Raw genomic sequence first — 23,333 nt, forward strand, 5'->3', positions numbered from 1 at the left:
GGGATGTTATGGGAGTGGTGGGGAACCTCATACAGTTCTATAGGTCTCACACGTTTTCTCCACTAAGGAATGGTAGAGAGCATTGGGAGCCTTGGGGTGAATATATCCGTCTTCTTGGGCAGACTTGACATCCTGCTGGATATCCTCTAGCAAGCCAGTCTCGCCCTTGGTCCCAACCAGAAGCTCAGCCGCTTTGTGGAATTTCCGTGTTTCCAAAAACGTGTTGAGATTCTTGATCTGCTTCGAATTTCTCTTCTCGCCCCTGAACAAACGGCTGCAAATCTTGGAGTCGGGATCAGAGTGAAGACACTTGCGAATGTGGTCCATTCCGCGCTCAGTGTCCGCCAGAGAGTAAAAGAGCATTGCCGAAATCTGGAGATAAGGGTCAACGTTGTTCGGAGAGAGCTGTGTAAGCCTGGTCAGGTCATTGATTCCCTCCTGAATATCTCCTCTCTCGAGATGGCACTTTCCTCGTATCCGCCGAAGCTCGGTAGAGCCCATGGCCTTCATAATGGCGATATTCGATTGAGCGACGCATGCTTCCCAGTCCTGTTTCTTTTCTGCGTCCTCTGCCGCCAGTGCAGCAACTTGGGCTTCATGCAGCTGAACGAGATCGCCCTCGCCCGGCTTGCCCGCAGCCTCAAGGTCTTCCTTAGCCCCGGCCCAGTTGCCAGATCTCATCCGTAGCTTTCCACGCTGCAAGAGTGCTCCCTCAAAGCCCGGCTTGAGCTTGAGAACCCTGTTGAAATCATCTGCGGCACGAGAGTGCCTTCCGAGAGAAAGGTAGGCAGCTCCGCGCTGAAAGATGGACAAATAGTTGGACGGATCCTTGTCGATGGCAGCGTTGAAGTAAAGGAGCGCATTTTCGGCGGAGCCGCTGGCAAGATGTGTCTTTGCAGAGGAAAGCAGCGAGGAGACGGGTGTATCGGGCGGAATATCAGAAGACTGGAGGCCGTTTGTTGACGAGATGACGGCCAGCAGAAAGGCGACCGTCTGGAATCGAACAATCATGGCGGCGGCCGTGCCAGATAAGAGAACACAATGCTAGATAGCTAAGCTAGTGACAAGTGGTTAAATGAGGGCCGGAGGAAGAACAAGCGAGATCTATCAGCGTAATGCGCCCCGAAGCAAGCATCAACAAACGAATGGTGGGAAGATTTGACAGGTGGAAGAAGTTGAGATAACAGAAAGACGACGCTTTCGTGGCAACTTTTCCTTCGAACAGCGACAAAGCGTCCCAAAAGGGTAAGAAAAGGTGGCTTCATCGGCATTTCGGATATTTAGTTATCCCGAAGTGCCGGTCGGCCGGGGCTAGTCTTTTTTTAAGTATCGGGTTATGTAATTGTCCGAGATCATGTGATATCGAATTTCAAGAAGGTCCCAAAAGGGAAACAGATAAGAAGAACAAAAAGAATAATACAAAAGGGACGAAGCAATTGCTGGAATTTTTTTTTTTTTTTTTTTTACTGGGAACCAGAAGTATAGGGAGAGACAGCTGCACTGGAGTGATGCTTGGAAGCTCGACGTGGACATGTTTGCGGTGTCTCTCACGAAGTCTACGGCTTGCGCAGTCTACCAGAGTTGTTACACTGTCTAGACGATACAGTTCTACAGGTAAGTGGCAGTCCGCTCTCATGAACCTGTACCATGAAGATGGCTAGAAGCTAATGTGCCTTTCAGGAACCACCAAAGAAAATCAATTATCTCCTATACTATTAAACCGAGCGAGAGCTCTAGCTGCAGAGCATGCTACCCTTTCCGCAAAGCAAACAGAGTCCTTCGAGAGGGCTGCTGCAAAGCGGATAGGGGAGCTTGCACCTGTTGCCAATGCTTTGAGGGACTGGGACACAGCTCATGAGGTATGCTCCAATCTCATTGCGGAAAATAGTTACCCATACCTAACAGACTCTGGCGTATACAGTCCATAACGGAGCTTCAGGGTCTGGTAAATGAACCATCTACCGATGCAGAGCTCAAGTCCCTCGCCGAAGATGATATAACAACAACAATTGGGACATTATCGTCCTTATCAGCCACATTAAAACGGGCATTGATTCCTCGTCATCCTTTTGCGGATATGCCGTGTCTTATTGAGATTCGCCCAGGTGCAGGAGGAGACGAGGCTGGGCTCTTTGCCGCAGAGATGCTTCGCATGTACACATCGTTCTGCTCCAGCCGGGGCCTGAGAACTACGATAATAAAAATGGAGGCAGAGGACGGAGCTGGCGCAGGCGCAGAGGATCGGCTGTCTGAGGTGGTAATGGAAGTCGAAACTCCCGGGAGCTATAATATTCTTCGGACGGAGGCAGGCGTACATCGTGTCCAGAGAGTGCCAGCAACAGAGGCAAAGGGCCGTACACATACAAGTGCCGTGAGCGTTATGATACTGCCTAGTTTTCCTGAGAGTAATCAGGAAGACAGCCCCTTGAACTTTGACGACCCGAATTCAGATTACTATGTCAACCCACAAGATGTGCAATCTGAGAAATTCCGCGCTAGTGGTGCAGGTGGTCAGCATGTCAACAAGACGGAGTCCGCAGTGCGTCTCACACATGTTCCTACAGGAACAGTCATCTCCATGCAGGATTCCCGCTCCCAGCATGAGAATCGCCGAAAGGCCTGGCTGTTGCTCAGAGCCAAATTAGCCCAAGCAAGACGAGAGGCTAGGGAACAGGAGATGATGGAACTACGGCGTGGCGCCATGGGCGGTGTCAATAAGACTGGCAGAGGAGATAAAATCCGCACATACAACTTCACACAGAGCCGGTGTACAGACCATCGGAGCGGCATGACAGTTCATAATATCGGCAAGGTCATGGATGGAGGTGAGAACCTTGAGAAGATTATAGAGAGTGTTCAGAACTGGCTTGTAGATCAGGAAGTCGAGGCCTTGTGCCTTGAGCAGCAAGCTGCCATAGCTGAGGGTAAACCGTCTCGCAAAGCTTCCGCTTAATGATATAGTATGAGACAGAATAATAAACAGTGTACAATATATAGAATACCCATATGCTGCATTTTGATATCAAAACCTGCGTTGTTGGTCCATTACCTTTAATGTCATAAACACTATATACAGAAAAATAAAACAGTCTATCATTGTCTTTCTAATTATACGTAGAATATACATCAGTGGAAGCTCCAGATTTGTTGTAGCATAACCAATCTAGCTTCTCGGTATACTGCGGCCATTGAACAAGATGTAAAAGATTTAGATGTACTTTCTCTCGGGGTCCAGCACATCAAGGCCCTCCATAGTTTTTTCGTACCTTTTGATCACTGGTTAGGCTCATATCAACGGCCAAGGGAAGGTTGGAGGGTACTTACATAGTGAAAACGATACCTCCGCTTAGCACTAGCCTCGCAAGCCGTGGTACAGCTCCAGACCAAAAGGTTAGTATTCCCTCGTTCTTTAATATTTTTGCTACACAGTCAAAACTGTTCTTATAGCTACTTCTTGCTTCGAGTGATTGCATTCTACACCATGTTAGTATAAACTAGTTCCGAACGCCTCTTGGAAAGGAATGAATAATTTTACCTTGTCTTCACGGTATCCAATGGTTGAGTAACGTATCTAGGTATCTTTCGTTAGCTGCCTAGCCCTGGGACTGAAACATAAAACTGATGTCCATACACTGTGATGAGACCAGCCATCCCACCAATGGCAAAGGTACTTAAAGTCCCAAGTTTTTCACCAGGAGCTATATACCCCTGGGCGAACTGTCGTAGGGTGGTATAGCTTCCAAATCTGGTCGCGGAGTTGGCTGCTTGTCGGGCGGTTGTAGGAACGAATCCTTGGAAGAAGCCTCGAATGCCTCGTTCACGAAATATAATGGCACTTCCATGCAAAAAGCCACGCATTCGTGGTTTAGCAGATTTCCTATCATCAATACTATTATTCACGTCATATTAGCATGGCTTTGACTCTAATTTGCGGATAGACGGCTAAGTGGCTGCCTGTATACGTACAGCTGTGTTTTAATACTCTCGAATGGGGTAACCGCTAGGAGAGACTCGGTAAACCCAGCGCCGAATCCAGCTATCACGGTCTTTGGACCTGAAATCTTTCCGTTCTCATCTTGTAGGAGGGACTTGAAAGCATCAAACGCGACGAAGCCTATCACCCAACCAGCGTAAGTGATGAGCAGGCCAACACGGCGTCATGGCAAAAGAGGGCTAAACGTACGGACTCCAGCCTTTATCGAGTTACCGATAATCAGTGTCGTGCATCCTGCATACCATGCCCGTCCAAATGGAGGCCATGGTAATTTCTTGCCGTCCGCTAATCGGCGGTTGAGCTGGGTCCTGGTTTTTGCGACTGCGGCGATAAGGGTTCCGTTCGGTCAGCAGCTAGGCAAGGGAGCCACCATCTATACCCAAGAGACGTGGAGTAGCATACATTCGGCAGGATAAGTAATAGCTGTCACAATTGTTAGCGGCGTCCTCTAACTCCAACTCCATCGTCAAAGTGGTGGTTGCAGTAGTAGTAGAGAGAGAATACCTACAGATCTCAACAGCTCCAGCGGTCGAGCCGGCGATGATGGACCGCAAACTGCTAGGCTGCGCATTGGAAGTTAGCTGGTATTGTCAAAGATTAGAGGCAGAGGCCATCGTACCTTTGGTTTCTGGTCGTTCTCTTTGGTTGCCATCGCTGCTCAATTGACAGTTGTGTCGGGTGGGATGTTTCTTCGGCTTTTGTCTGAGGTCAACTTTTTGAATTTAAGTTGGCTCCCCTAGCCAAAATGCAAAAACTATGGAGTAGCTAATTTAAGTGTTCGATATAACGTACTACTGGTATAACAAACTACAAGTAGTTATAGCTACGACATATATTCGATAATATTAGTTAATTCTAGCAGATGAGCGGTATACGGTGCTTCTATCCAGGCAGCTGAGTTCTCTTCTCTAGCGAAGTTCACAACGAATTACGGTGAATTGTCTTATTGTCTGATCCATAACTACTGGTGCCTAAGAGGAAGTGATTATCTAGTGAAAAGAAGAGTTATTCAGAGGAAACTGATAATGGCATTGACTGGATGTTAGTTATCTAGGGTACAAGTTCAATGAACTAGACAGAATATGGATTCAGGATGCACTATGAAGTTGAGCAACCTTGTAACATCAAGTAGTGACCCCTGAATTTTTTTTGGTTTTTTTTTTCTCTCGTTTCCTTCTTCATATTTTCTTTTTCTTTTGTATTTGTTTGTTTTGCTTTAGTTCATTGTCACTATGCGCGAACCGTTCTTTTGCCAGCCTTCGATATCAACTTATTCGCACAAGGGTTTGGGTTGATAACGATCGTAAGTTTGTACGAGGACTCGATATGCGGAAGGCGGGATGGACGGCGCTTAGGCAAAGGAACACTGGAGCCCGGAACGGCTCATACACAATATTCAATAAGTAAAGGTTGGGACTCGATTTCGGGTGCTTAAGGGGTGTTGTCAAAGAAGCAGTCGATGCAAGACGTTCCAGTAAATAGTTGAGTCCTGGGCAGGGTCACTGGTGTATTAAGGAGGGAGAATGGCATTGAAAATGACGTGAGTGCCGATCGGAAGAGATCGATGTCGAAGGGCTGTGGTGTATGCCGCAATTGTATGAAGACTGACGTGGCCAACAAGTTAGGGGAAATATGATACAATGCCTGCAGCATCAACATGGCTTGAAGACCCTGCAAGGTGCATAATGAATAGGAGGGGGCTGGGATTCGTTTTTCTGGATGCTGGTGGCGATGGCAGTGTAATGAGAAAGATACACTGCATAAAAAGAGGGGGTGGGTATAGTGAGGGGAGTGCGTGGAGGGTAGGAGAGGGAGTGAGCGTTAAAAGGATTGTGAGTGATATTAAACAAAAGAAAAAAAAAAAACAGCAAATGGACAAATAGATGCACAGCGAACACATTCAATTAGGACGCGGGTGCTCCTGAATTGGCAGCACTCGCCTGTGGATTTCCGGCTGCCCGTGAGTTTTCATGGTTGTTTGAGCGCTGGCTAGAGCCACGGCCACCGCGGTACGAGCCGCGACTATAATGACCGCGGTTAGAGTTGTACTGTCCATGACCATTGGACGGGTTATTGCTTTGTCGACGGGGATGGTTCTCCTGGCTAGTCGGTTTATGTTGCTCAGGGGGGTTGTTAGAGATTGGACGAGGAATGGTATTTGGGGTGTCATAGACGTATAGCTTCTTGTCAATGGATGGAGGAATGGGCTGGATCTCTGTTCCCAATTCTTGTTCGATCTTGTACAGGTTGTATCGATCATCCCAGTTGATCAGGTTGATCGCCAGGCCAAGATGTCCAAAACGTCCAGAACGGCCAATTCTGTGCAAATATGTTTCGGCATTCTTTGGGAAGTCGAAGTTGATAACTACGTTCACGGCCTGGATATCGATACCACGAGTCAGGAGATCCGAACAGACAAGGTTCCTACAGACGCCGTTTCTGAAGTCGTGGAACACGCGGTTTCGGTTATGCTGCAACATGCGTGCATGGGAGTAAAAGCAGGAGTATCCAAGTTCGGTAATTTTTTTAGCGAGAAGTTCAACGCGGTTGGTCGAATTGCAGAATATGATGGACTGGTTTATTTGGAGTTTCGAGAAGAGAGTGTTCAGACAATGGACTTTTTGTCTCTCTTCAACGAATGCATAATATTGCGTTATGCCGCGAAGAGTGAGCTCGTCCATGAGATTGATTTCGTAGGGGTTTCGCATGTGTTTATCCTGAAATATTAAATTAGTTGATTGCTGTAAATAATAAGGATATGAACGTGCATCGTACCTTGAAGGTCTTTACGATGATCGGGAAAGTGGCGCTAAACAACATAACTTGGCGGTCCTTAGGGTGGAAGGTCAAAAGCTGTTCAATGACCGGGGTGAATTCGGGAGAGAGAAGTTTGTCCGCCTCGTCCATGACAAAAGTGGTACATTCTGATAGATCAGCAACGCCCTTGCTGGCGAGATCCAGAATTCTGCCTGGTGTTCCAACAATGATGTGTACTGTGTCGTTAAGCCGGATAATATCGTCCTGTAGTCCTGTTCCTCCAGTTGTGACCATGACATTGATACCGAGATGCTTTCCGAGCGTCTTGCAAACCTGTGATGTTTGCAGCGCTAGCTCTCGGGTGGGCACTAGTATAAGAGCCTGAGTTTTTGCTATTTTGGGGTTGGTGCGTTCCAAGGTTGGAATAACGAAGGCAGCTGTCTTTCCGGTTCCGTTCTTCGCTCTAGCAAGAATGTCACGACCTGTGAGAGCGACGGGGATAGTTTCTTCTTGGATAGGGGATGGCTTTTCAAATCCAGCTTCAAAGATTCCCATCATTAGGTCTCTCTTAATATAGAAGTCCTCAAATTCCAGTCCTTTAGTAGCCGTAACATCCTAGTCGCAAGCAAAGCCACAGAATTAGAATATTCATAACTGACGTAGTGGGAATCCCCCAAGACACTTCTCTTACTTCAGTCTGTACTCTCGTATCTTTAGCTGGGATTTTCAATTGTTCTTTCCACTTGTTATCCGTGCTAGCGTCACTATTGGAATAGAGGTAAGTAAAAGCCATGCGGCCGAGTAAGGATGGCGTCCAACAAACCCTAGCTTTGTGTCGTTCAACTGCGTTGCAAGAGCGTCGGTCATGGTAGGCGAGTTCGTAAAAAGAAGTGAGTTTAAAAGGAAGGTGGGAGGCGTCAGGTCACGTCCAGGGCGTGTATTTCTATGGGTTTGTGTGTGTATTTGTGTGTCTACTACGTCTTCAGACAAGGTGGACGTAGCTCAGAGGTCAACGAACAGCTTTCGCTTCTATCTAGAGCGGGGATTGTAAGCCATTAGCAACGGCACGTAAGGTATGTAGAGCTAAGTGTGAGGCCATACCGGTATCTTTGGTGAGAGTTCTTGCGAGCGGGATTGGAGGTTGTTTCTCGTGTGTCCAGCCGGCGAGGAGTTGCGCGGCTTGTGGGATTGCGGAGAGGGGCGTGTCTGGGAGTTTCTTCTTTTCCTTGACCGTAACTACTCCTCAGTGAAGACGGTTGTATCTGGGAGCACGATGAGTTTTCCGGGAGTTGAAGTATGGTCTTTTGAGTGTGACGAGCGGTTGTGGTATTCGAGTTGCGTGGTCTCTGTGTGTGGTGTGTGTGTGAGCGCGAAGTTGGTGGTGGTTGTTTTGTTAAGTTAGTTTGGACGTCGAAAGAAAGTGAGAAAGCTTTTTTTGCCTTTTTAAGATTCACTAATCTAGGAAGAGAGAAGGGCTTGGCCCGTGCGCCAAGATATACAAGATTTGATAGAAGGGCGATGGAAGATTGATGGAAGCGATAGAAGTGACAGATGGGTGACGGATGGGTGGTAGGAGGGGTTGAGGTGAGGGTAGATAGATTACGTGCATGGTAGGGGTGATAGATGTTATATATACAAGACGGGGAAGCCCATGGGAGGGCCTGTTAAGGGTCGCTTATCTAGTAGTTCACTAGTTACTGGGCAAAGGAGAGGGTGCGCTGGCCTCGTTCTGGCTCGGCAAGCCTAGGTAGCAGTGAATGTAAGCATAGGGAGCGCATGAGTAGAGAAGAATAACGTGAGAAGTAAACATACTCTTTGACGCGCACATCGGGGGCGGCAGTGATTTCAGATCTAGAGCCAGGAGTGATAAGGATGTACTGGCGTCCGACAGAGCATCGGGCAGCATACATCTAGTTAATTAGAGAAAGTTGGTGGTTAGCGTGATCAGCGTAAGGGCATGGCGGTACAGCGTCTTGCGAGACTTACCAAGATGTCGATTGCCATCTTTCGATTAACCGAGTCCATGTAGACGTCACTAAACGATATTAGCGGAAGATAATGGTGATAAGAGCTGAGATGCAACAGGCAGCTTACAACTCGTCGAGACAACGAATGGGTGATCCCATGGCTTCCCATAGGGAGAGTAAGAGGCATATCTGCGAGAAGGACTTTTCTCCTCCTGACAGAGTCCTGGCTCCTCGGCTGATGCCATCCTTGGTGCTGTCAGGTTCAACCTAGGAGCAAGTAAGCGTATGAACATCTCAAATGTGGGTTGCAAATAATTAACTACCTGTATATCTAAAATTTTCCTCTTATGGTTTGCAAGAATTCTTCCTCTGAAGCCTCGCTCACTGAGAAGATACATGAACTGTATCTTCGCTCGTGACGTAATGTGTGCTCGGAATTTTTGCCATCTCTCTTGACGATGCACCAGCGAGTTTTTGAGCATCTACCGCGGGTAAGCAACCAGACGAGAGAATTAATTGGGGCTAATTGAATATATAATAACTCCATACCTGTGCCAGTGTCCTAAAACCAACGATCTCGTTCTGGGACCGCTCGTATTTTGCATCCGCTTCCGCCGCAGCGGCGGCAATCTCCTCTCTTGACGCCCCCATTCTAACCCAGCTGTCAGTACAAGACTGTAACGGTGGAATTGGCTTCGCTTACTGTGAATCATATCTCCTGAGATCTCTATCCAGCCTCTCCAGTTTCTCCGCAAGACTAATTTCTGTTTCCCCCTGGTCAATTAAGACCCTCGGAGAAACCATACTGGCCTTCTGAATGAAGTCGGTAATTCGAGCTGTGGTGTCTTCCTGTCTTCGCTCAATCTGAGTAACCTGCGCTTTAGCAGTGTCTGTTGTCGCAATTGCATCATTTTTGCCAACGAGTGCCGCATGTCTCTTATTAGACTTGCGCAATAGTTCCGTTTCTGCCTTACGGGTATTCTCAGAAACGCTAGATATTTCGGCATCTTTGGCAGCTAGTTCTCTCTTTATCTCCTTTACCTTGGCTGTTGCTTCATCCTTCGCGTTGACACAATCTTCGAAAGAACGTTCGTGTAACTTCATCTCTTCTTCAGCTTCTTTCATAGCCGAAGTCAGGGCCTCGAGCCGCCCATCCTGGTTTCTGTCGTCATCGATTGAATCTTTGAGCTCATCTGCCTTATCCTCGGCCTTCTGACTCTCGACAAATAATTCATGTTCTTGGTTCTTATGAATAGCGAGCATTTGTTTTTGACGCTGAAGGTGTTGGACCGCAGTACGGTATTCTTGTTCAAGGCGTCCAAGGTCTTGTTTGAGGGTATCAATGACTTCTCGCTGCAACCTAGAGATGGGGTTAGAAACCAAGTGAGTTAAAACTTGGAAGGTCTAGAACTAAAAATACCTTATTTGGATATCAATGTCCGTTTTCATTCGAGGCCTTCCAGTAAATGCAGCAATAGGTGACTGGTTGGGATCTCCATTTCGACTAAAGGCAAGATGAATACCTCTTCTCCTATCCCTTGAATCTATGCAGTAACATCGTCTAGCATTTCTCGGCCTTGTGCCATCGAACATGATCGTCGATGCCTCTTCAACGTTTTCAATCAGTAGCATCTGTTCAATGCCGTGGTTGATCACTAGTTGGCGGCGAACCATGTCATTGTCAATCTATATCCAGTACACGGATGCGGTCAGTAAAAGAAAGCTTCATAGCTGTAAGGAAAAACCAACCTCTAGCACTCTCAGTGCAGTATCAAATTGAGGATCAGGTTCATGGTCCGTGGTATCAATCCTCCCTTGTGAATTCCCGATAAATATAGGACATACGCTGTAAAACCAGCGTTAGAGGAAAATCCGGTAATTTGTGCAGAGCCTCCCAACTCACCAATTTACTCGCTGCATTATTCCCGACAAGACATTCATATCTCGTTTTGATGTAACCACGAAACTCGTGAGTGTTGCACCGAATGCATTTTCCAAGATAGAGGACCACTTAGGCTGCAAAAGGCGCACATGCTGGCCCAGTGGGCCGACTGGTGGCTGATCGAACCCTCGTTCAGCAGCAATTGCTCGCAAAAGCAAAGGCATCCTCTCATTAAATCCATCCTGTTTGCCTCTGCTATCTCTCATCAACGTTCGTAGCTGGCTTTCCGCATCAGTGATCTCAGTCTTCTTCACCCCTATCGGCCCTCTTTTCTCGCCGGCAGCCTCTTCTGCTTTGGAGACAGCTCTCTCCAACCGGTCAGCACCCTCTTTGTGGTTGTTGTATTTATCCTTAGCGGCGGTCGCAGCAGCCTTCTTTTCTTCGAGCTCAGCGAGTTTTGCTGCTGTCGCGCCGCCATTCAATGCCTCGAGCCTCGCGTTCTCTTCTGCAATCTGCTTTTGGGTATCCGCAATCGTCCTTTTATTGTCCATAAGATGCTCCCTGATCATGGCTTGTTGCGCCTTTATCTCATATTAGCCATCACAGCTATATCCACGGCCTGCAGGAACAGATAGGAAACATACCTGAAGACCTGTGCGCTCTTTAACGGCTTCATCATATCGTTGCTTGATTTCTGCCCTGCTGTCGTCAAGGGCGGCATGGGCTTCCTTAGCTACACGAACAGCCTCGGTTGCCTCGTTGACTTCTTCGTCAGCGGCCTGAAATTCCGCGTCACGATTTTCAGCTTCAGACTCTAGCTGCTCAATGCGTGCTCTAGTCTCTGCTATTTCTGCAATGAGAGAATCCCGAAGCTGTGGCCGGTTAGCTTGCGGAAAGAGACCATAATAAACGCATAAAATGGGGCTGTTACTGACCCGTTCTTGTTCCTCCACCTGTATCCAGGCTGTCTGTGCTCGTAGATGGCGAATCCGGGCCCGTAGGCTCTCATGCCTGTCAGACTGTGCCAGCCGTGCCCTCGCATTGTTTCTGTTGGTTTCCAGGACCGTCAACTGGTCCTGATGATCCTTGAGTTTGTTTAAAAGTTGGTCTATGGATTCTTCCATCATGTGGTAGTCCTGGTCTAGTTGTTCTAACTGCACTCCCTTCATGAAAAGTTTGTACTTTTCTACAGGGCTTGAGGTGCTCAAAAATTGCCGGGCCATGTCCTGGGAGAGTACGTTCATAGGGTTGTCCATCTGTAGCGCAAAGTAGTCCGTGATTGAGTCCAGGTCGGCTCTCCTAGTTGAGACGATGGTCCCCGACTTACTCTTCAGCCGGAAGCCGCTTGAGCCAGAGCGAGTGAAGTGACGTTCGACTATTATTGAGTCCCCATACATATCCGGCAGATAGGCACCATCCCCCTGGTTCTTTATGCGAACGATGATTGTTGCAGACCTAACAACACAGCACCGTCAGTAAAAGATAGGCACTTATCCCCCTAGAGAGATAATAGAGCAACACCTACTCCTTGCCTTCCTTGACGAAGCTCTTCAGGCTTTGGCCACGATTTGTAGCAGACGCTTTCCCTCCCAGACAGAGCGTGAGCGCGGTCAAGATGGCACTCTTCCCGCTCCCGTTTTTGCCCACGATGAAGTTGATCAACGGGCCCAGCTCGACCGAGAAGTGCTCGTGGCACATGAAATTGTAGCAGTCAACACGCTCTATGATCCCATGCTCTGCCGCAACGTTCTCCTGCCTCCGTGAGTGCTTCTCGTGGACGGCCTGGGTTGAGCGAAGGCCAATCTCTGCCTCCTCCGCGTCCTCTTCCGGCCCTGCCGACGACGAGCTGTCGGAGCTGCCAGATTTCTCAGAGCCGGACGACGCACCGTCTTCATTTTCAAGGACGTCTGATATCCGTGGCCGTTTATTCTATCCAAATCGCAGGTTAGCAGCGGTCTTGTAGGTGATAAGAGGGGCCTGGGGATCTCCTAACTGTGCTGGCGTCGCCCTCGCTGCTGGAGCCAGGCTCAGCGGTGCCCTGTCCTCGTTTCATGGCCGCCTTTGCACGTCAAGAACCGATATCAAGGCTTCAGGTCTCTTCTCCGTCTGTCTTCCAGGAAATGTTGCTGAGGTTGTTGTCGCTTTTTTGTTCATATTTATTTATTCTCCCTACATTGATTTTTTGCGCGCGTCGCGTGTTTGGGGAAATCTCATTTAATATTTAAACTGCTTGGATACCACCCTTTTGCAAGTCGCAAATTGCTGAGATGCCGCTATTTCCAACCTCTTGGAGTAAAGATCTTGTATTTGGGGGCATGCGCGCTGTTCTCTACGTGTGCTCCTGGTTTTCGCAGCATCGGAGTCGTTACTCTGTGGTTATTGGGAGAAGATTCAATTCTATGACAGGGTCCTCGATGCAGTTATTTAACTACCAATGTGAGAGCCTGAGGATAGATACGTCTGTACGCCGAACCAGCTCTAGCTATCGTTCAACTACCATCTTATTAACAGGCGTCTAGGACATAACTAGTCTATGAAGCGGGCGTCTTAATACACCCTCATTACACGGTTATAGACAGCAAATGCCTCGAGATAGTTCTTCGCGGCGACTGGAAACGTGAATTTGATGGCCTCCTCCTGGCCGGCGAGGTATCTTGCAACGTCTGCCTCCGTCACCCATCGGTACTGCTCATGCTCGCTCGGAGCAAGCTTTATCTGGTTCTCCCAGTCCGGCGCATCGCGGGCTTCGTGGACGTCGACCCAGAATGTGAATTTGATGGCCTTGGTGTGTTCTCCGCCCTTGACTCTGTCCCACTGGTCGACGGCAACGAGATCCCGTATGCGAGAGACGTGCAGCCCGGTCTCCTCGTAGACTTCTCGCGCCACGCTGTCCAGCACAGTTGCGTCGGTGTCGTCGCAGGAACCCCCGGGGCCTTCCCACAGCCCGCCCAGGGAGTCGGTTATGGCTCGCCGGAGCAGCAAGGCGCGTGGCGGGCGTCTGGCTTCATTGTCGGTGACTGTCGTCGTCGGTTCTCTTGCTGGGGAGAATATGAATGCTCCGACTATAAAGGCGGTATGGTTGGGCTTGGAAGCGAAGAAGTCAATGATGGGTATGTCGAACTCATCAAGCTGCTGGTCAACTTTGAATGTTCGTTCCATCGTGGCTGTAGTGGCTATGGTTGAATAACTGGATAATAAGGAAACAGAAGGCGAATCTTCGGATATTTAACTACTAGGTATGGAGTAACTAGGTACTTACTATTTATATACAACACAGCCAGGCAGCAAGATTAGGCATACAAATAACGGCAACTCTCCTTAAGAGTCATTGCATGATGAGGCTGTTAGAAAATCGATATCCATGACATCGAGTGGGATATCTCGTATTTATGAAATGCTTGATAATTTAGCCAGGGCTATGATGAATCCTGGTCTCACACGAGCACAAACGACACAGAGTACTCCGTACTCAACCATGCGATACTAGGACGATGATGTTATGGCACGATAACCAAGAGTAGAATATAAATATACTGTAGTACTCAAGTAAATATAGAAATGACGACAAAAGGAAGATTTGAGGGTAAACTGGTAAAAAACATAGAATATAAGAAAGTAGGTATATAAGATGCTTCCAACATATTAGGGGTATCTTAGAATGGAAGCATCAGATAAATATTAAATAAACAGTTGTAAAAGGTATGTATGTATGTAAATCCAAGTAAATGGTAGAACTGAAGTATCGACATAGGAAAAACCGCTGTCACGGTCGTGCGCGTAAGCTGGTAGGATAGTAGGAGAGAGATAAAAGAAGCGAAGGTCAATGAGGAGCAAGAAAAATGTTAATCCCACTGGCCAAGGTAGGCAGGTTGCCATTCCTGGCCGGGATAGGAGGTGCTGGACATCACTATCTCCTCGCTTGAGTCGTCGTTTGTCGGGAGCTCGACTGGCTCCATTGAAGCTACATGAACAAGCCGGGTTTGCTCAGGAGGGCGGCTGGTGTTTGACACACCACCAGACGGGCCAGTAGCCGAAGCCGAATTACTTCCTGGCGTTGGGAGTGTTTCGAAGTATGAGTATGAGCCGTTAAGAAACCCCTTGGGTGGTGACGTTGGCTGCGGACAGCTGACGTGACGTAGCCCTGGAGAGGCTGCCCTAGATATGGGACGTTGAGACGTACCGGATTGTAGCTGGGGATTCTGATGCTGTTCGTCCTGGGGTAATGTGATGGTCCATGGAGTCTCCTGGTCGCCTACACGCGGAGTATGTGGAACAGACGCATGGAACGTTCCCAGTTTCTGTGCAGGGTCCTGGGTATCAGAAGCGAGTGAAGGGCTATCGGCGATATCCGGAGGCCTAGAGAGAGGACTGCGGGAGCGAAAGTGTAGGTCCTTGGTGTGAGGAGAGTGCGCTGGTGATTTGGATGTTTGCTCAGAGGCCGTGGGAGAATACATGGCTTGAGATAGGGGTGGAGTTATGATGAAGTGATTGTTGGAAACAAAGCTGGACCCTGAAGGTATTGTCCCGTTGGCTGATGGGCTAGGATATGTTCCCGGCACTCTGGCCCCAGGGCCATCTGAGAATTCCTTTGACGGGGAAGGCTGTCTACTCATCGGAGGTGTGTTCGATGGCTCAGGCGGCCGTGAGCTGAAGGAGTTCTTTGACTTGTAGAACCGCCCTGGCCGATGTCCTGCAGCCTGGCCTAAGGCGTCTTCTGCTATTGAATGATTGGAAAAGCGACGGTTTCCCTTTGCACTTGGAGCTGGAGACTGTGCTCTTTTGGGAGAAAATGCTCCATCGGGTGAGAAAGCTCTGACTGGCGAGAGTACTGTTTCAGGCGAGAAGGGCCGATTGCTCATGGGGGGAGATGGTTCATCGTATACTCCCGAGTTTAAATGATGCATAGAACTGTTTACTGTATTGTGATTCGAAAGAGCGCTCGGGGTGTTTCGTTGTAGGGCATCACGGCTTCCCACAGACTGATACTGTCTAGCATGGGGTGCGGCAGGAGCCTCATTCGAAGTTACGGCGGCATCCTCGCTCGTATGACGGTTGTTATTCTTGTTTTTACCGTGAAGCAGGTCGAATTTCAGCGTTTTGAATAACTTGCCGCCTTTCTTCTTAGGAGCAGGGGATGAAGGCCGGTCGGCTGTTTCTCCCTTGTTGCGCACCATGTTAACTTTCGACATGATGCCAGTGAATCCAAGGCTGGCACGGCGCTTTTTCTGCTCATCTGGAGGATGATAGACACCGGGATCAGGGCACCCTGCACCCGCTTGGGAGTAGTAGTAGTTGGCAGGCCTGTCGTTAGCTTGCTCGCCGGTTGAATGATACGCAGGCACTCCCGGAGCCTGGAAGGATACTCCGGAGCCGTTTGTGTTTGTGTGTCTATGGGTAACTGGTAATGGAGACACGCTGCGCGGATCCGTTTGCGTCCAGGTTCGTGCATGAGCTGGATGAGTTGGGTGGCCGGCCAAGTCATTTGATACACCTGCCACACTAGGGGGGGAACCGGCTTCGGGGGGAGGGAACCTGTACTCGGATGCAGACTGCCAGTTTGTGGTTTCTTGAATGGAGGTGCCCCGTTGGTGGCCTACTGATGACGGGCTGCCTATTGGCGGGCTGATTTCCGGTTCTAGTTCAAACGAGAACTTGCGAGCGGCCAACTGCGGTTTCTTGTCAGTAGCATCTGCCGGCGGGGGTTGCTCTTGACTACGATTACTGATGATTACCCCTGCTTCAATCTGCTTGGAGTCATCGAGCGTATCTGTCGATGAGATGACAGAGGACTCTGGAGTTGGCTTGATGTCCACTTCGGATATGGCAAACGATAGCCGGCCCTTTTCAATATCCTTTTCGTCGGCGAGTACTGAGACAGCGGCCGACTCCCTGCCGCCTCGGTCACTAAATGCGGCGGAAACTGTTTCAATTTCTGCGGTGGATGTGGGAAGATTGATCTCTGGTATACCCGGGCTTTGCATTGGCTCATCAAGTACCGGCGTATTCTGGTTGTTGGGTATATCATTTTGCACAGGGGGTTTCGAAGATCCGGGAGCGTGAGCAGCGGAGCGCTCCTCTGTTATCAATGCCAGACCACGGCCACTATATCGTTTAGAATCTCGTGGTCTCTTTTCGTCACTGTTGGAGTTAGACATAATATGAGCCACCTCACCCATGAAGGAGACCGAAAACGGCTGGCTATCGAACTTCAGGGACTTCACACGAGGTATAGTCTCTGGGATTGTCAATGATGGTTGTTGTTGTTGTTGTTGTTGCTGGTGGTGGTGGTGGTGATGATGATGTTGATGTGGATATTGTTGTGATTGTTGCTGATGCTGATTCTGATATTGACTACCAATACTAGGTCGAGAACTTTCAAACCCCGACTGCACAGCATTATGTGAGAGCGGAGGAGAAGCAGGAGGAGAAACAATTTGACCCTACAAATAGCCGTATATTAGACTCGCTATGTGATTCGTAAGATATGACCGATACAAAAAAAAGGGTGAGGGAGAAGCCAGATATCCCCCTTGGCGTGAGAAAGCCCAAAGACATCAATCGGTTCGTTCTTTAACCAAGGACCAATTTGATAGGATATGAGTTGCCAATGTAAACCAAAGAAAAGTCAAAGATGCATGATAAAAGAGAGAATAGGAGAAGGATAGGGGGTAGCCACGAGGAATCATAACGTTGGCCAGAATGAAGGCGTTTCTTTCTGAATGAGGGAAGAAGAAGAAGAAGAAGAAGAGAAGAGAAGAGACTTAAGTATCTACCTTGTCGGCGCTTCCGCTATGTCGGAATTTACTTCTCCCCTTTGCGAAAAGGCCTTTGGCTGCATCTCCGGCTTTACCGCCCAGGACGCCGGCGGAGTGAAGGAGGTCTTTGCCCTTTGCTTGGACACCTGAGCTCTGGCGGGTGTGGCCATGGCTGGGGCCGGAGCCGTCATGGTGTCTGGAAGGTAGGGATATATTGCCGAGCGAGGGCAGCTTGGGGAATTTTGCTTGGGATGGGATGGGCCGGTGAGCGGCGTTGGGGTCAGTTGGGGCTATGCCGTTTCGCTGGATCGTTTCCGCGTTATCGGGATGGCCCGTTTCCGCTACGTTTTTGATCCATCCGTCAAGGCCAGAGTCTGTGTTTGCATAGACATCTCTGGCATTGTTGAAAGCGGCTATTCTCTGGACAGGTTGGGGAATACTGGTTATTTCACGGAATTCAGGGGCTTTCTGATGCGACAAAGATGATGCGTCGGGCTGGAAAGTGTTCGAGAGGGGAGGACTCTGGCTCTGACTCTGGCTCTTTGGCAGCTCCATTTCTTTCTCCTGAGAGTCTACTGGAGTGGTGTGTTGCGAGCTCTCCGCAGTTGGAGGTCCTGGGGCTGGCGTACTAGTGGCGGGCTCATTTCCGGCGCCTGTAGGCTGTTTATTAATGACCAATGCCCCTGGCGTCAGGGTAGCTGAAACGGGGGAAAGCGGGGATAGAGCCTGCTCCCTATCGCTCTCCTCAGAGTCGACCTCCCAAGAGAACTTCTTCTTCAGCTGTCTCTGAGGTTGCTGTTGCTGTTGTTGCTCATAAGGAGGAATAGTGATGGTGGTCTGTGGATGGGAGATAATATGAGGGGGCTGGTTGTTATCCTGGAGCTGTCTATATGAATACTGCTTTGCCTCCTCGCCTGAAGCGGTGGAAGAAGTGTCTGCTTTCTGCTCGGATTTCTCAAATGAAGAGCTCTCATATCCTGAGACTGGAGGTCCGGTCTGTACCTCTGTGGTCTCTGCAACAGTGCTTGGAAGTGTGCTCGGGTCTATCGAGCTTCGTTTGCTCATGCTAAGTGGGGAGACATCCAGAGCAGCGACATGTGGCTCTGAGCCGTCCTCCGAGACAGTGCTACGTTCTCGGAGAGACGGAGTGTGACGTTCGGTGTCACCAAGGCCGGCGCCCGTAGTGTCTAGGCTACCAAGTGCAGAAGACGGTGAGCGACCATCTCGGCCATGTTCAGCTTCAGCGGATGTAGACTTCGTTGGCTCTGTAGGTGCTGACGATGAAATGGAGAGGACCGGAGTGGCCGCATGAGTGGAAGCTGAGGAAGGCTCATGGCCTCCTACGTGTTCTTCTCTGATAGTAGGGACCTTGTCTACGGGCTCTCCGGCCTGCACATCTGTAGTTGTTGTCGTAGTTTCTGGCTTGTCGCCGCTGTCCATGAACCCTCCGAACCCGGAAAGCCGCCGTAACTCGGGTAGCTGGCCTATGCGAGGCTCTGAGGTGTCATTTGGTAGCGGTATCGAGCCCGTCCTGCTCTCGGGGCCAGCTGGAGCAGGCGTTTCATGGACTGGTATTGCCGTGTCTTGGGGCAGTAGAGGTTGAAGCTGACGGCGTACCACCGGCTCCCCGCAGAGTTTCCCTGACCGAGTGTCTCGCTGCTCTTCAGCCAGACGTTTGTATATATCCGCCGGCCTGACGAAGCCCTGTGCCTGAGCGTTTCCCGTCGGCACAGCAGAAGCAGGGGCAGGAGCAGGAGCAGCGTCAGCAGCAGCAGAGCTACCTGGCTGATCTTCCTCGTCCTCGTCCTCGCTCTCGCCCCACTCGTCTCCGGCGTATGAGTATTGCTTTGCGTTCACCCATCGTTTGGTCTTTTGGCGGTTGACGTTAGTCTTCAGGTCGATAGTTTGCGCCGTTGACCAGGGGGACTCTGGGTTCTGGCCTCCCGCAGGCGATCTGGAGACGCAGAAAAAAGATGGTCAGCCTTTCGAACTGTTCTGCAGGCGTAAGAGAAAGACCGACGGAGTACTTTACCTGTCACCAGGGACGTAAGTCGGCTGGTAGCCGGACATGCTGGCTGGCGTGAGTTGTGTGGTTGTTGTTATGGATACTTCCCCAGGGACGATCTATAAGATTAACTAGCGGGCGGGAATCCCTGGTTCGCACCACGCAGCGGGTGCAGTTGACACAGCGGGCAGTTCACCGGCAGAGCCCAACCGCTCTATCTCGTCTCATTCCTCGGGCACGGCAAGCAAAGAAAGGAAAGATGTTTTTTATTTTCTTTTCGGCTCGCGGATGAAGCAGAAAGACGAGCGGCTTTTCAGGGGATTTCGCGAAGGATGAGCTAGTTGGTTAGTTAACTAGCAGGGTCACGTGAAGGAGATGACGACGTGAGGAAGACGAAGAAGACGAAGAAGAAAACATCGAGAGACAGACAGATAAAAGGAGGAGAAGGAGAAGAAGAAGACGAGAGGGAAGATATAGAGAAGAGAAGAGCGCATAGGGATAGAAAAAGAGAGAGACAGAAACAGAAGACGGCAGAGACATACCAGGGCCTATCCATGTCGCCAGCGCCCGCCCAGCATCCATCACCGCAGCCCTTCACGTACACATAGCAGCGCATAAACAACTAGCCCACGAAGAGCACACAAGACAAGAGACGGACACGACAGGCCAGCGAGGCAGCAGACAGACGGCAGACAGACGGCAGAGAGACGGACTTTGGAGACGATAAGAGATTAGCCAGGCGGCACGATGGCAGCGCCCGCGCCCATCCAGGACCGCACGACGGAGTTCCGCTCGATCCTGAGCCAGGCGCAGAAGCGACTCGCCTCGTCCAAGGCCAGCGGGCGGCAGAGTCTCCAGGCCAGCTCGACGGGCAGGACGAGCTCAGCAGACGTCCCGGCGGCGGGCAGTCGGCCGGCGCGCTCTGAGTTTGCCAGACGGGCGGCAGAGATCGGGCGTGGGATAGCATCGACGACGGGGAAGCTCCAGCGGTTGGCCCAGCGTACGTTTACCCTTCGACTGTTCCCCAGACAGAAGAGGCATGACTGACTGACGAGCTGTGGTAGTGGCCAAGCGGAAGTCGCTGTTCGACGACAGGCCAGTCGAGATATCCGAGTTGACCTATGTGATCAAGCAGGATCTCTCCTCGCTGAACTCCCAGATCGCCTCTCTACAGTCCCTTACGCTGGCACAGCATCCCAAGTCGTCACGGAGCAGGGCAGACCACGAAGGGGAACACAATGACAACGTATGTTTTGCTCTGCGTTCCAACATCTATCTACGGATTTTTACTCTCTACTTGGAAGATAGGGGTAACCAAGGCTAACCCTCCGGCTAGGTCGTGGTGCTGTTGCAAGGGAGGCTGGCGGACGTGGGAGCCAACTTCAAAGACGTGCTCGAGGTCCGGACGAAGAACATCCAGGCCTCGCGGTCACGGACAGAGAACTTTGTCTCCACTGTTTCATCGAGATCGCACGCCCTGGACCCTCAACGCTCCGACTCCCCGCTGTATAATAGCGGCAGCACCAGCAACATCAGCAACAACGGCGTGTCTCGCAGCCGGAGCCCACAGCCAGGCTACCGCCCTGGCTCGGCGGACCTGCTCACCCTGGACCCATCGTCGTCGTCGGCGAGCGGGACGGGCGGCATGCACTCCGACCAGCAGCTGCTGATGATGGAAGAGGCCCAGCCTGCAAACACGTACATCCACGCGCGCGGCGAGGCCATCGAGGCCATCGAGCGCACCATCAACGAGCTGGGCGGCATCTTCGGCCAGCTGGCCACCATGGTCAGCGAGCAGTCCGAGATGATCCAGCGCATCGACGCCAACACCGAAGACGTCGTCGACAACGTCCAGGGTGCCCAGCGCGAGCTCATGAAGTACTGGTCGCGTGTCTCTGGCAACCGCTGGCTCATCGCCAAAATGTTCGGCGTCCTCATGGTACGTTATGCCGTATCCTAGCCTACCCCCTATTCTTTCTTTGCTAACCCTGTGAATAGATATTCTTCCTTCTCTGGGTCCTTATCTCTGGGTAACCGAGCTGGCGCTTGTTCCCTCATGTATATTACCTTGTAGCCACCTTCTTAATCATGTCCTTTTCTTCTTCTTCTTCTCTCTCAGCCAACTGCTTCTCTCTGTCCCCTTTTTTGCCCTGTAGAGCGTCTCATCTCGGTCTTAGTAAGCGAGCATGTTTCAACCTCATGCGTCGATATAACGGCGTCTCCCTAGAAATGCACCTGCTGACTCACCCTGCTCGCCTCTGCCCCCCGATAAAAAGTGCTCCTCCAACGTCTCATCGTCTTCTGCGCTCTCTCTCAGTCTCTTGTCTCTATCTCTATGTCTGGCCCGTCGCTCCTAGTCTCTGCTATATCTGTGCCTGACCCTGCGGCAGGTTAATTAATATCCCCATCACTAGCGCCCTAAGGACACAGCTCGCCGGTTTGTTTCCATGTCTCACTAAACGGTCGTCCTGGCCCCGGTTCCAGGGGATCCCTGGCCCGTCTCGTCTGTCTGTCGCTATCGTGCATACCTGCCCTGCCGGCCCCTTATTCATCCTCCTCCTTCATCTCTCCTCACCCTTCTCTTCTTCTCTCGACTGCCTTGTCGTCGTCCGCTTCTTCTCCTGCTTCTTCTTCTTATTCTTCTTCTTCGCCGTCCTCCCCTTGTCGCTGGCGATCCTCATCTCGATGCGCTCGCCCGAGTAGGCCGCTAGATCGGGTGCTCCAGCTTCTCCTCCTCCTCCTCCTCCTCCTCCTCCTGCGGCCGCTGTCCGTACAGACGCAGCATCATACGACTCCTCTTTCAGTCAATCAGTCAGTCAGCCAGTCTGTCTGCCTCCCCGGCCTCTACTGGTCCGCGCGCGTTGAATATAGAACCCGCATACTGCTCGGCGATGCCCTCTGGGCCGTCTGCTGTGCTGCCAGAATGCTGCTGAAACCAGCAACGCCGCTGTCCGTCCTGCTGTTCGCTGCCTTCGCCCTGCTGCTGCTCTCTGTCCTTTCGACCCCGGTCATCAAGGGCGTCCCGCTGGCACATACAATGATTCACTTTGCGTCTTTGGCTGGTGCGTGGGAGCAGATGCAGCGGCTTCACCATCGGCTACAAGGACGGTAGGTCGTCTTTCCTCCAGGCGCTCCAAGCTAGACAGACAGTCAGTCAGGCTAACAACGCTCTGTGTATAGATGCGAGAGACGGCGCCTTTGGAGACCCCAAGGCGGACGGTGACTTCAACCTGCCGGCGTCGATCCGCCATACGCTCTCGTCGCTCCTGATCGTCCACCCCATTGCTGCCTTTCTGACTCTCGTCTGCTTCGGCCTGGCTGCCGCTGCTCACCTCCATGCCCCCTCGCACTCCCCGCGCTACCTGCTGGGCCTGCTCATCCTGCTGCTGCCCACGCTGCTCGTCTCCCTGCTCGCATTCCTCGTCGACATCCTCCTCTTCGTGCCCCATCTCAAATGGGGCGGCTGGATCGTCCTCGCCGCCACCGTCATCCTCACCACCTGCGGCATCCTCACCTGTGCCATGCGCCGCACCCTCGTCAGCCGCAAGGCCCGCAAACGGCGTATCGCTGAGAACGCAGAGATGAACGGCGAGAACTTCTACAACCGCCAGAACTCCTTCAAGATGGACCCGCCACCATCCACCGTCAACATCGAGGTCAAGGAGGACGTCTCGTCTCCCGTTCCAACGGCAGAGACCGTCTCTGCCTTTGCCCGGTTTGAGTCCGACCGCCGACCCCGAGACGACGACAGCAGACGGATGCGCCCTCGCGCTCCTCCCACTAGCAACGAGCGGTTCTGGGCTCCAAGCGAGACTGATGTAGGGCCCATGGACCCGCCCGAGACTCCTGCAAACCAGGACGGACCCTACAACCATTTCCCGCCGCCGCGAAGACGGCCGTCCAAAAACACCATGGGGAACTATCGAGATCCCCCACGGCCACGGTTACGGCGGCCGCGGCAGAAGCAACCCGT

At 51.0% G+C, this 23,333-nt stretch overlaps 9 protein-coding genes across 9 annotated transcripts in view; 3 read left to right on the plus strand and 6 right to left on the minus strand.

Annotated features, from left to right (window-relative positions):
• Positions 1-27: 27 nt before the first annotated feature.
• MGYG_05814 (DnaJ domain-containing protein) lies at positions 28-1,011 on the minus strand (the record flags this gene model as incomplete). The annotated part of the gene is made up of 1 exon (XM_003173176.1): positions 28-1,011. The coding sequence occupies one exon, from the start codon at positions 1,009-1,011 to the stop codon at positions 28-30; it is 984 nt and encodes a 327-aa protein (XP_003173224.1).
• Positions 1,012-1,508: 497 nt separating this feature from the next.
• On the plus strand, positions 1,509-2,953 carry MGYG_05815 (peptide chain release factor 1; the record flags this gene model as incomplete). The annotated part of the gene is made up of 3 exons (XM_003173177.1): positions 1,509-1,614; positions 1,681-1,859; positions 1,922-2,953. The coding sequence occupies 3 exons, from the start codon at positions 1,509-1,511 to the stop codon at positions 2,951-2,953; spliced, it is 1,317 nt and encodes a 438-aa protein (XP_003173225.1).
• Positions 2,954-3,208: 255 nt separating this feature from the next.
• Positions 3,209-4,646, minus strand: MGYG_05816 (tricarboxylate transporter; the record flags this gene model as incomplete). The annotated part of the gene is made up of 8 exons (XM_003173178.1): positions 3,209-3,266; positions 3,325-3,474; positions 3,536-3,571; positions 3,632-3,889; positions 3,967-4,114; positions 4,184-4,315; positions 4,503-4,557; positions 4,614-4,646. 8 exons carry the CDS (start codon positions 4,644-4,646, stop codon positions 3,209-3,211), a joined length of 870 nt encoding a protein of 289 aa, XP_003173226.1.
• Positions 4,647-5,898: 1,252 nt separating this feature from the next.
• MGYG_05817 (ATP-dependent RNA helicase DHH1) lies at positions 5,899-7,618 on the minus strand (the record flags this gene model as incomplete). The annotated part of the gene is made up of 4 exons (XM_003173179.1): positions 5,899-6,711; positions 6,770-7,366; positions 7,443-7,515; positions 7,575-7,618. The coding sequence occupies 4 exons, from the start codon at positions 7,616-7,618 to the stop codon at positions 5,899-5,901; spliced, it is 1,527 nt and encodes a 508-aa protein (XP_003173227.1).
• An 827-nt stretch (positions 7,619-8,445) lies between these two features.
• On the minus strand, positions 8,446-12,653 carry MGYG_09099 (hypothetical protein; the record flags this gene model as incomplete). Its single annotated transcript, XM_003173180.1, has 14 exons — positions 8,446-8,494; positions 8,564-8,661; positions 8,738-8,786; positions 8,846-8,985; positions 9,039-9,200; positions 9,268-9,370; positions 9,422-10,078; positions 10,139-10,404; positions 10,468-10,564; positions 10,622-11,181; positions 11,245-11,472; positions 11,536-12,055; positions 12,126-12,529; positions 12,594-12,653. The coding sequence occupies 14 exons, from the start codon at positions 12,651-12,653 to the stop codon at positions 8,446-8,448; spliced, it is 3,393 nt and encodes a 1,130-aa protein (XP_003173228.1).
• Positions 12,654-13,147: 494 nt separating this feature from the next.
• Positions 13,148-13,759, minus strand: MGYG_09100 (hypothetical protein; the record flags this gene model as incomplete). Its single annotated transcript, XM_003173181.1, has 1 exon — positions 13,148-13,759. The coding sequence occupies one exon, from the start codon at positions 13,757-13,759 to the stop codon at positions 13,148-13,150; it is 612 nt and encodes a 203-aa protein (XP_003173229.1).
• Positions 13,760-14,442: 683 nt separating this feature from the next.
• On the minus strand, positions 14,443-19,425 carry MGYG_05819 (hypothetical protein; the record flags this gene model as incomplete). Its single annotated transcript, XM_003173182.1, has 3 exons — positions 14,443-17,040; positions 17,374-19,309; positions 19,388-19,425. 3 exons carry the CDS (start codon positions 19,423-19,425, stop codon positions 14,443-14,445), a joined length of 4,572 nt encoding a protein of 1,523 aa, XP_003173230.1.
• A 682-nt stretch (positions 19,426-20,107) lies between these two features.
• On the plus strand, positions 20,108-21,394 carry MGYG_05820 (integral membrane protein sed5; the record flags this gene model as incomplete). The annotated part of the gene is made up of 4 exons (XM_003173183.1): positions 20,108-20,360; positions 20,425-20,606; positions 20,697-21,299; positions 21,359-21,394. 4 exons carry the CDS (start codon positions 20,108-20,110, stop codon positions 21,392-21,394), a joined length of 1,074 nt encoding a protein of 357 aa, XP_003173231.1.
• Positions 21,395-22,283: 889 nt separating this feature from the next.
• Positions 22,284-23,333, plus strand: part of MGYG_05821 (pH-response regulator protein palI/RIM9) — a gene marked incomplete at both ends in the record, with an annotated part of 2,194 nt that continues 1,144 nt past the window's right edge. Inside the window, 2 exons of the mRNA XM_003173184.1 lie at positions 22,284-22,422; positions 22,541-23,331. Coding sequence (XP_003173232.1) covers positions 22,284-22,422; positions 22,541-23,331 — 930 coding nt within the window. The remainder of the gene's footprint in view (positions 22,423-22,540; positions 23,332-23,333) is intronic.

Source organism: Nannizzia gypsea, genomic scaffold, assembly GCF_000150975.2.
Source record: "Nannizzia gypsea CBS 118893 supercont1.4 genomic scaffold, whole genome shotgun sequence".
In the NCBI taxonomy this organism is placed as follows: Eukaryota; Fungi; Ascomycota; class Eurotiomycetes; order Onygenales; family Arthrodermataceae; genus Nannizzia; species Nannizzia gypsea.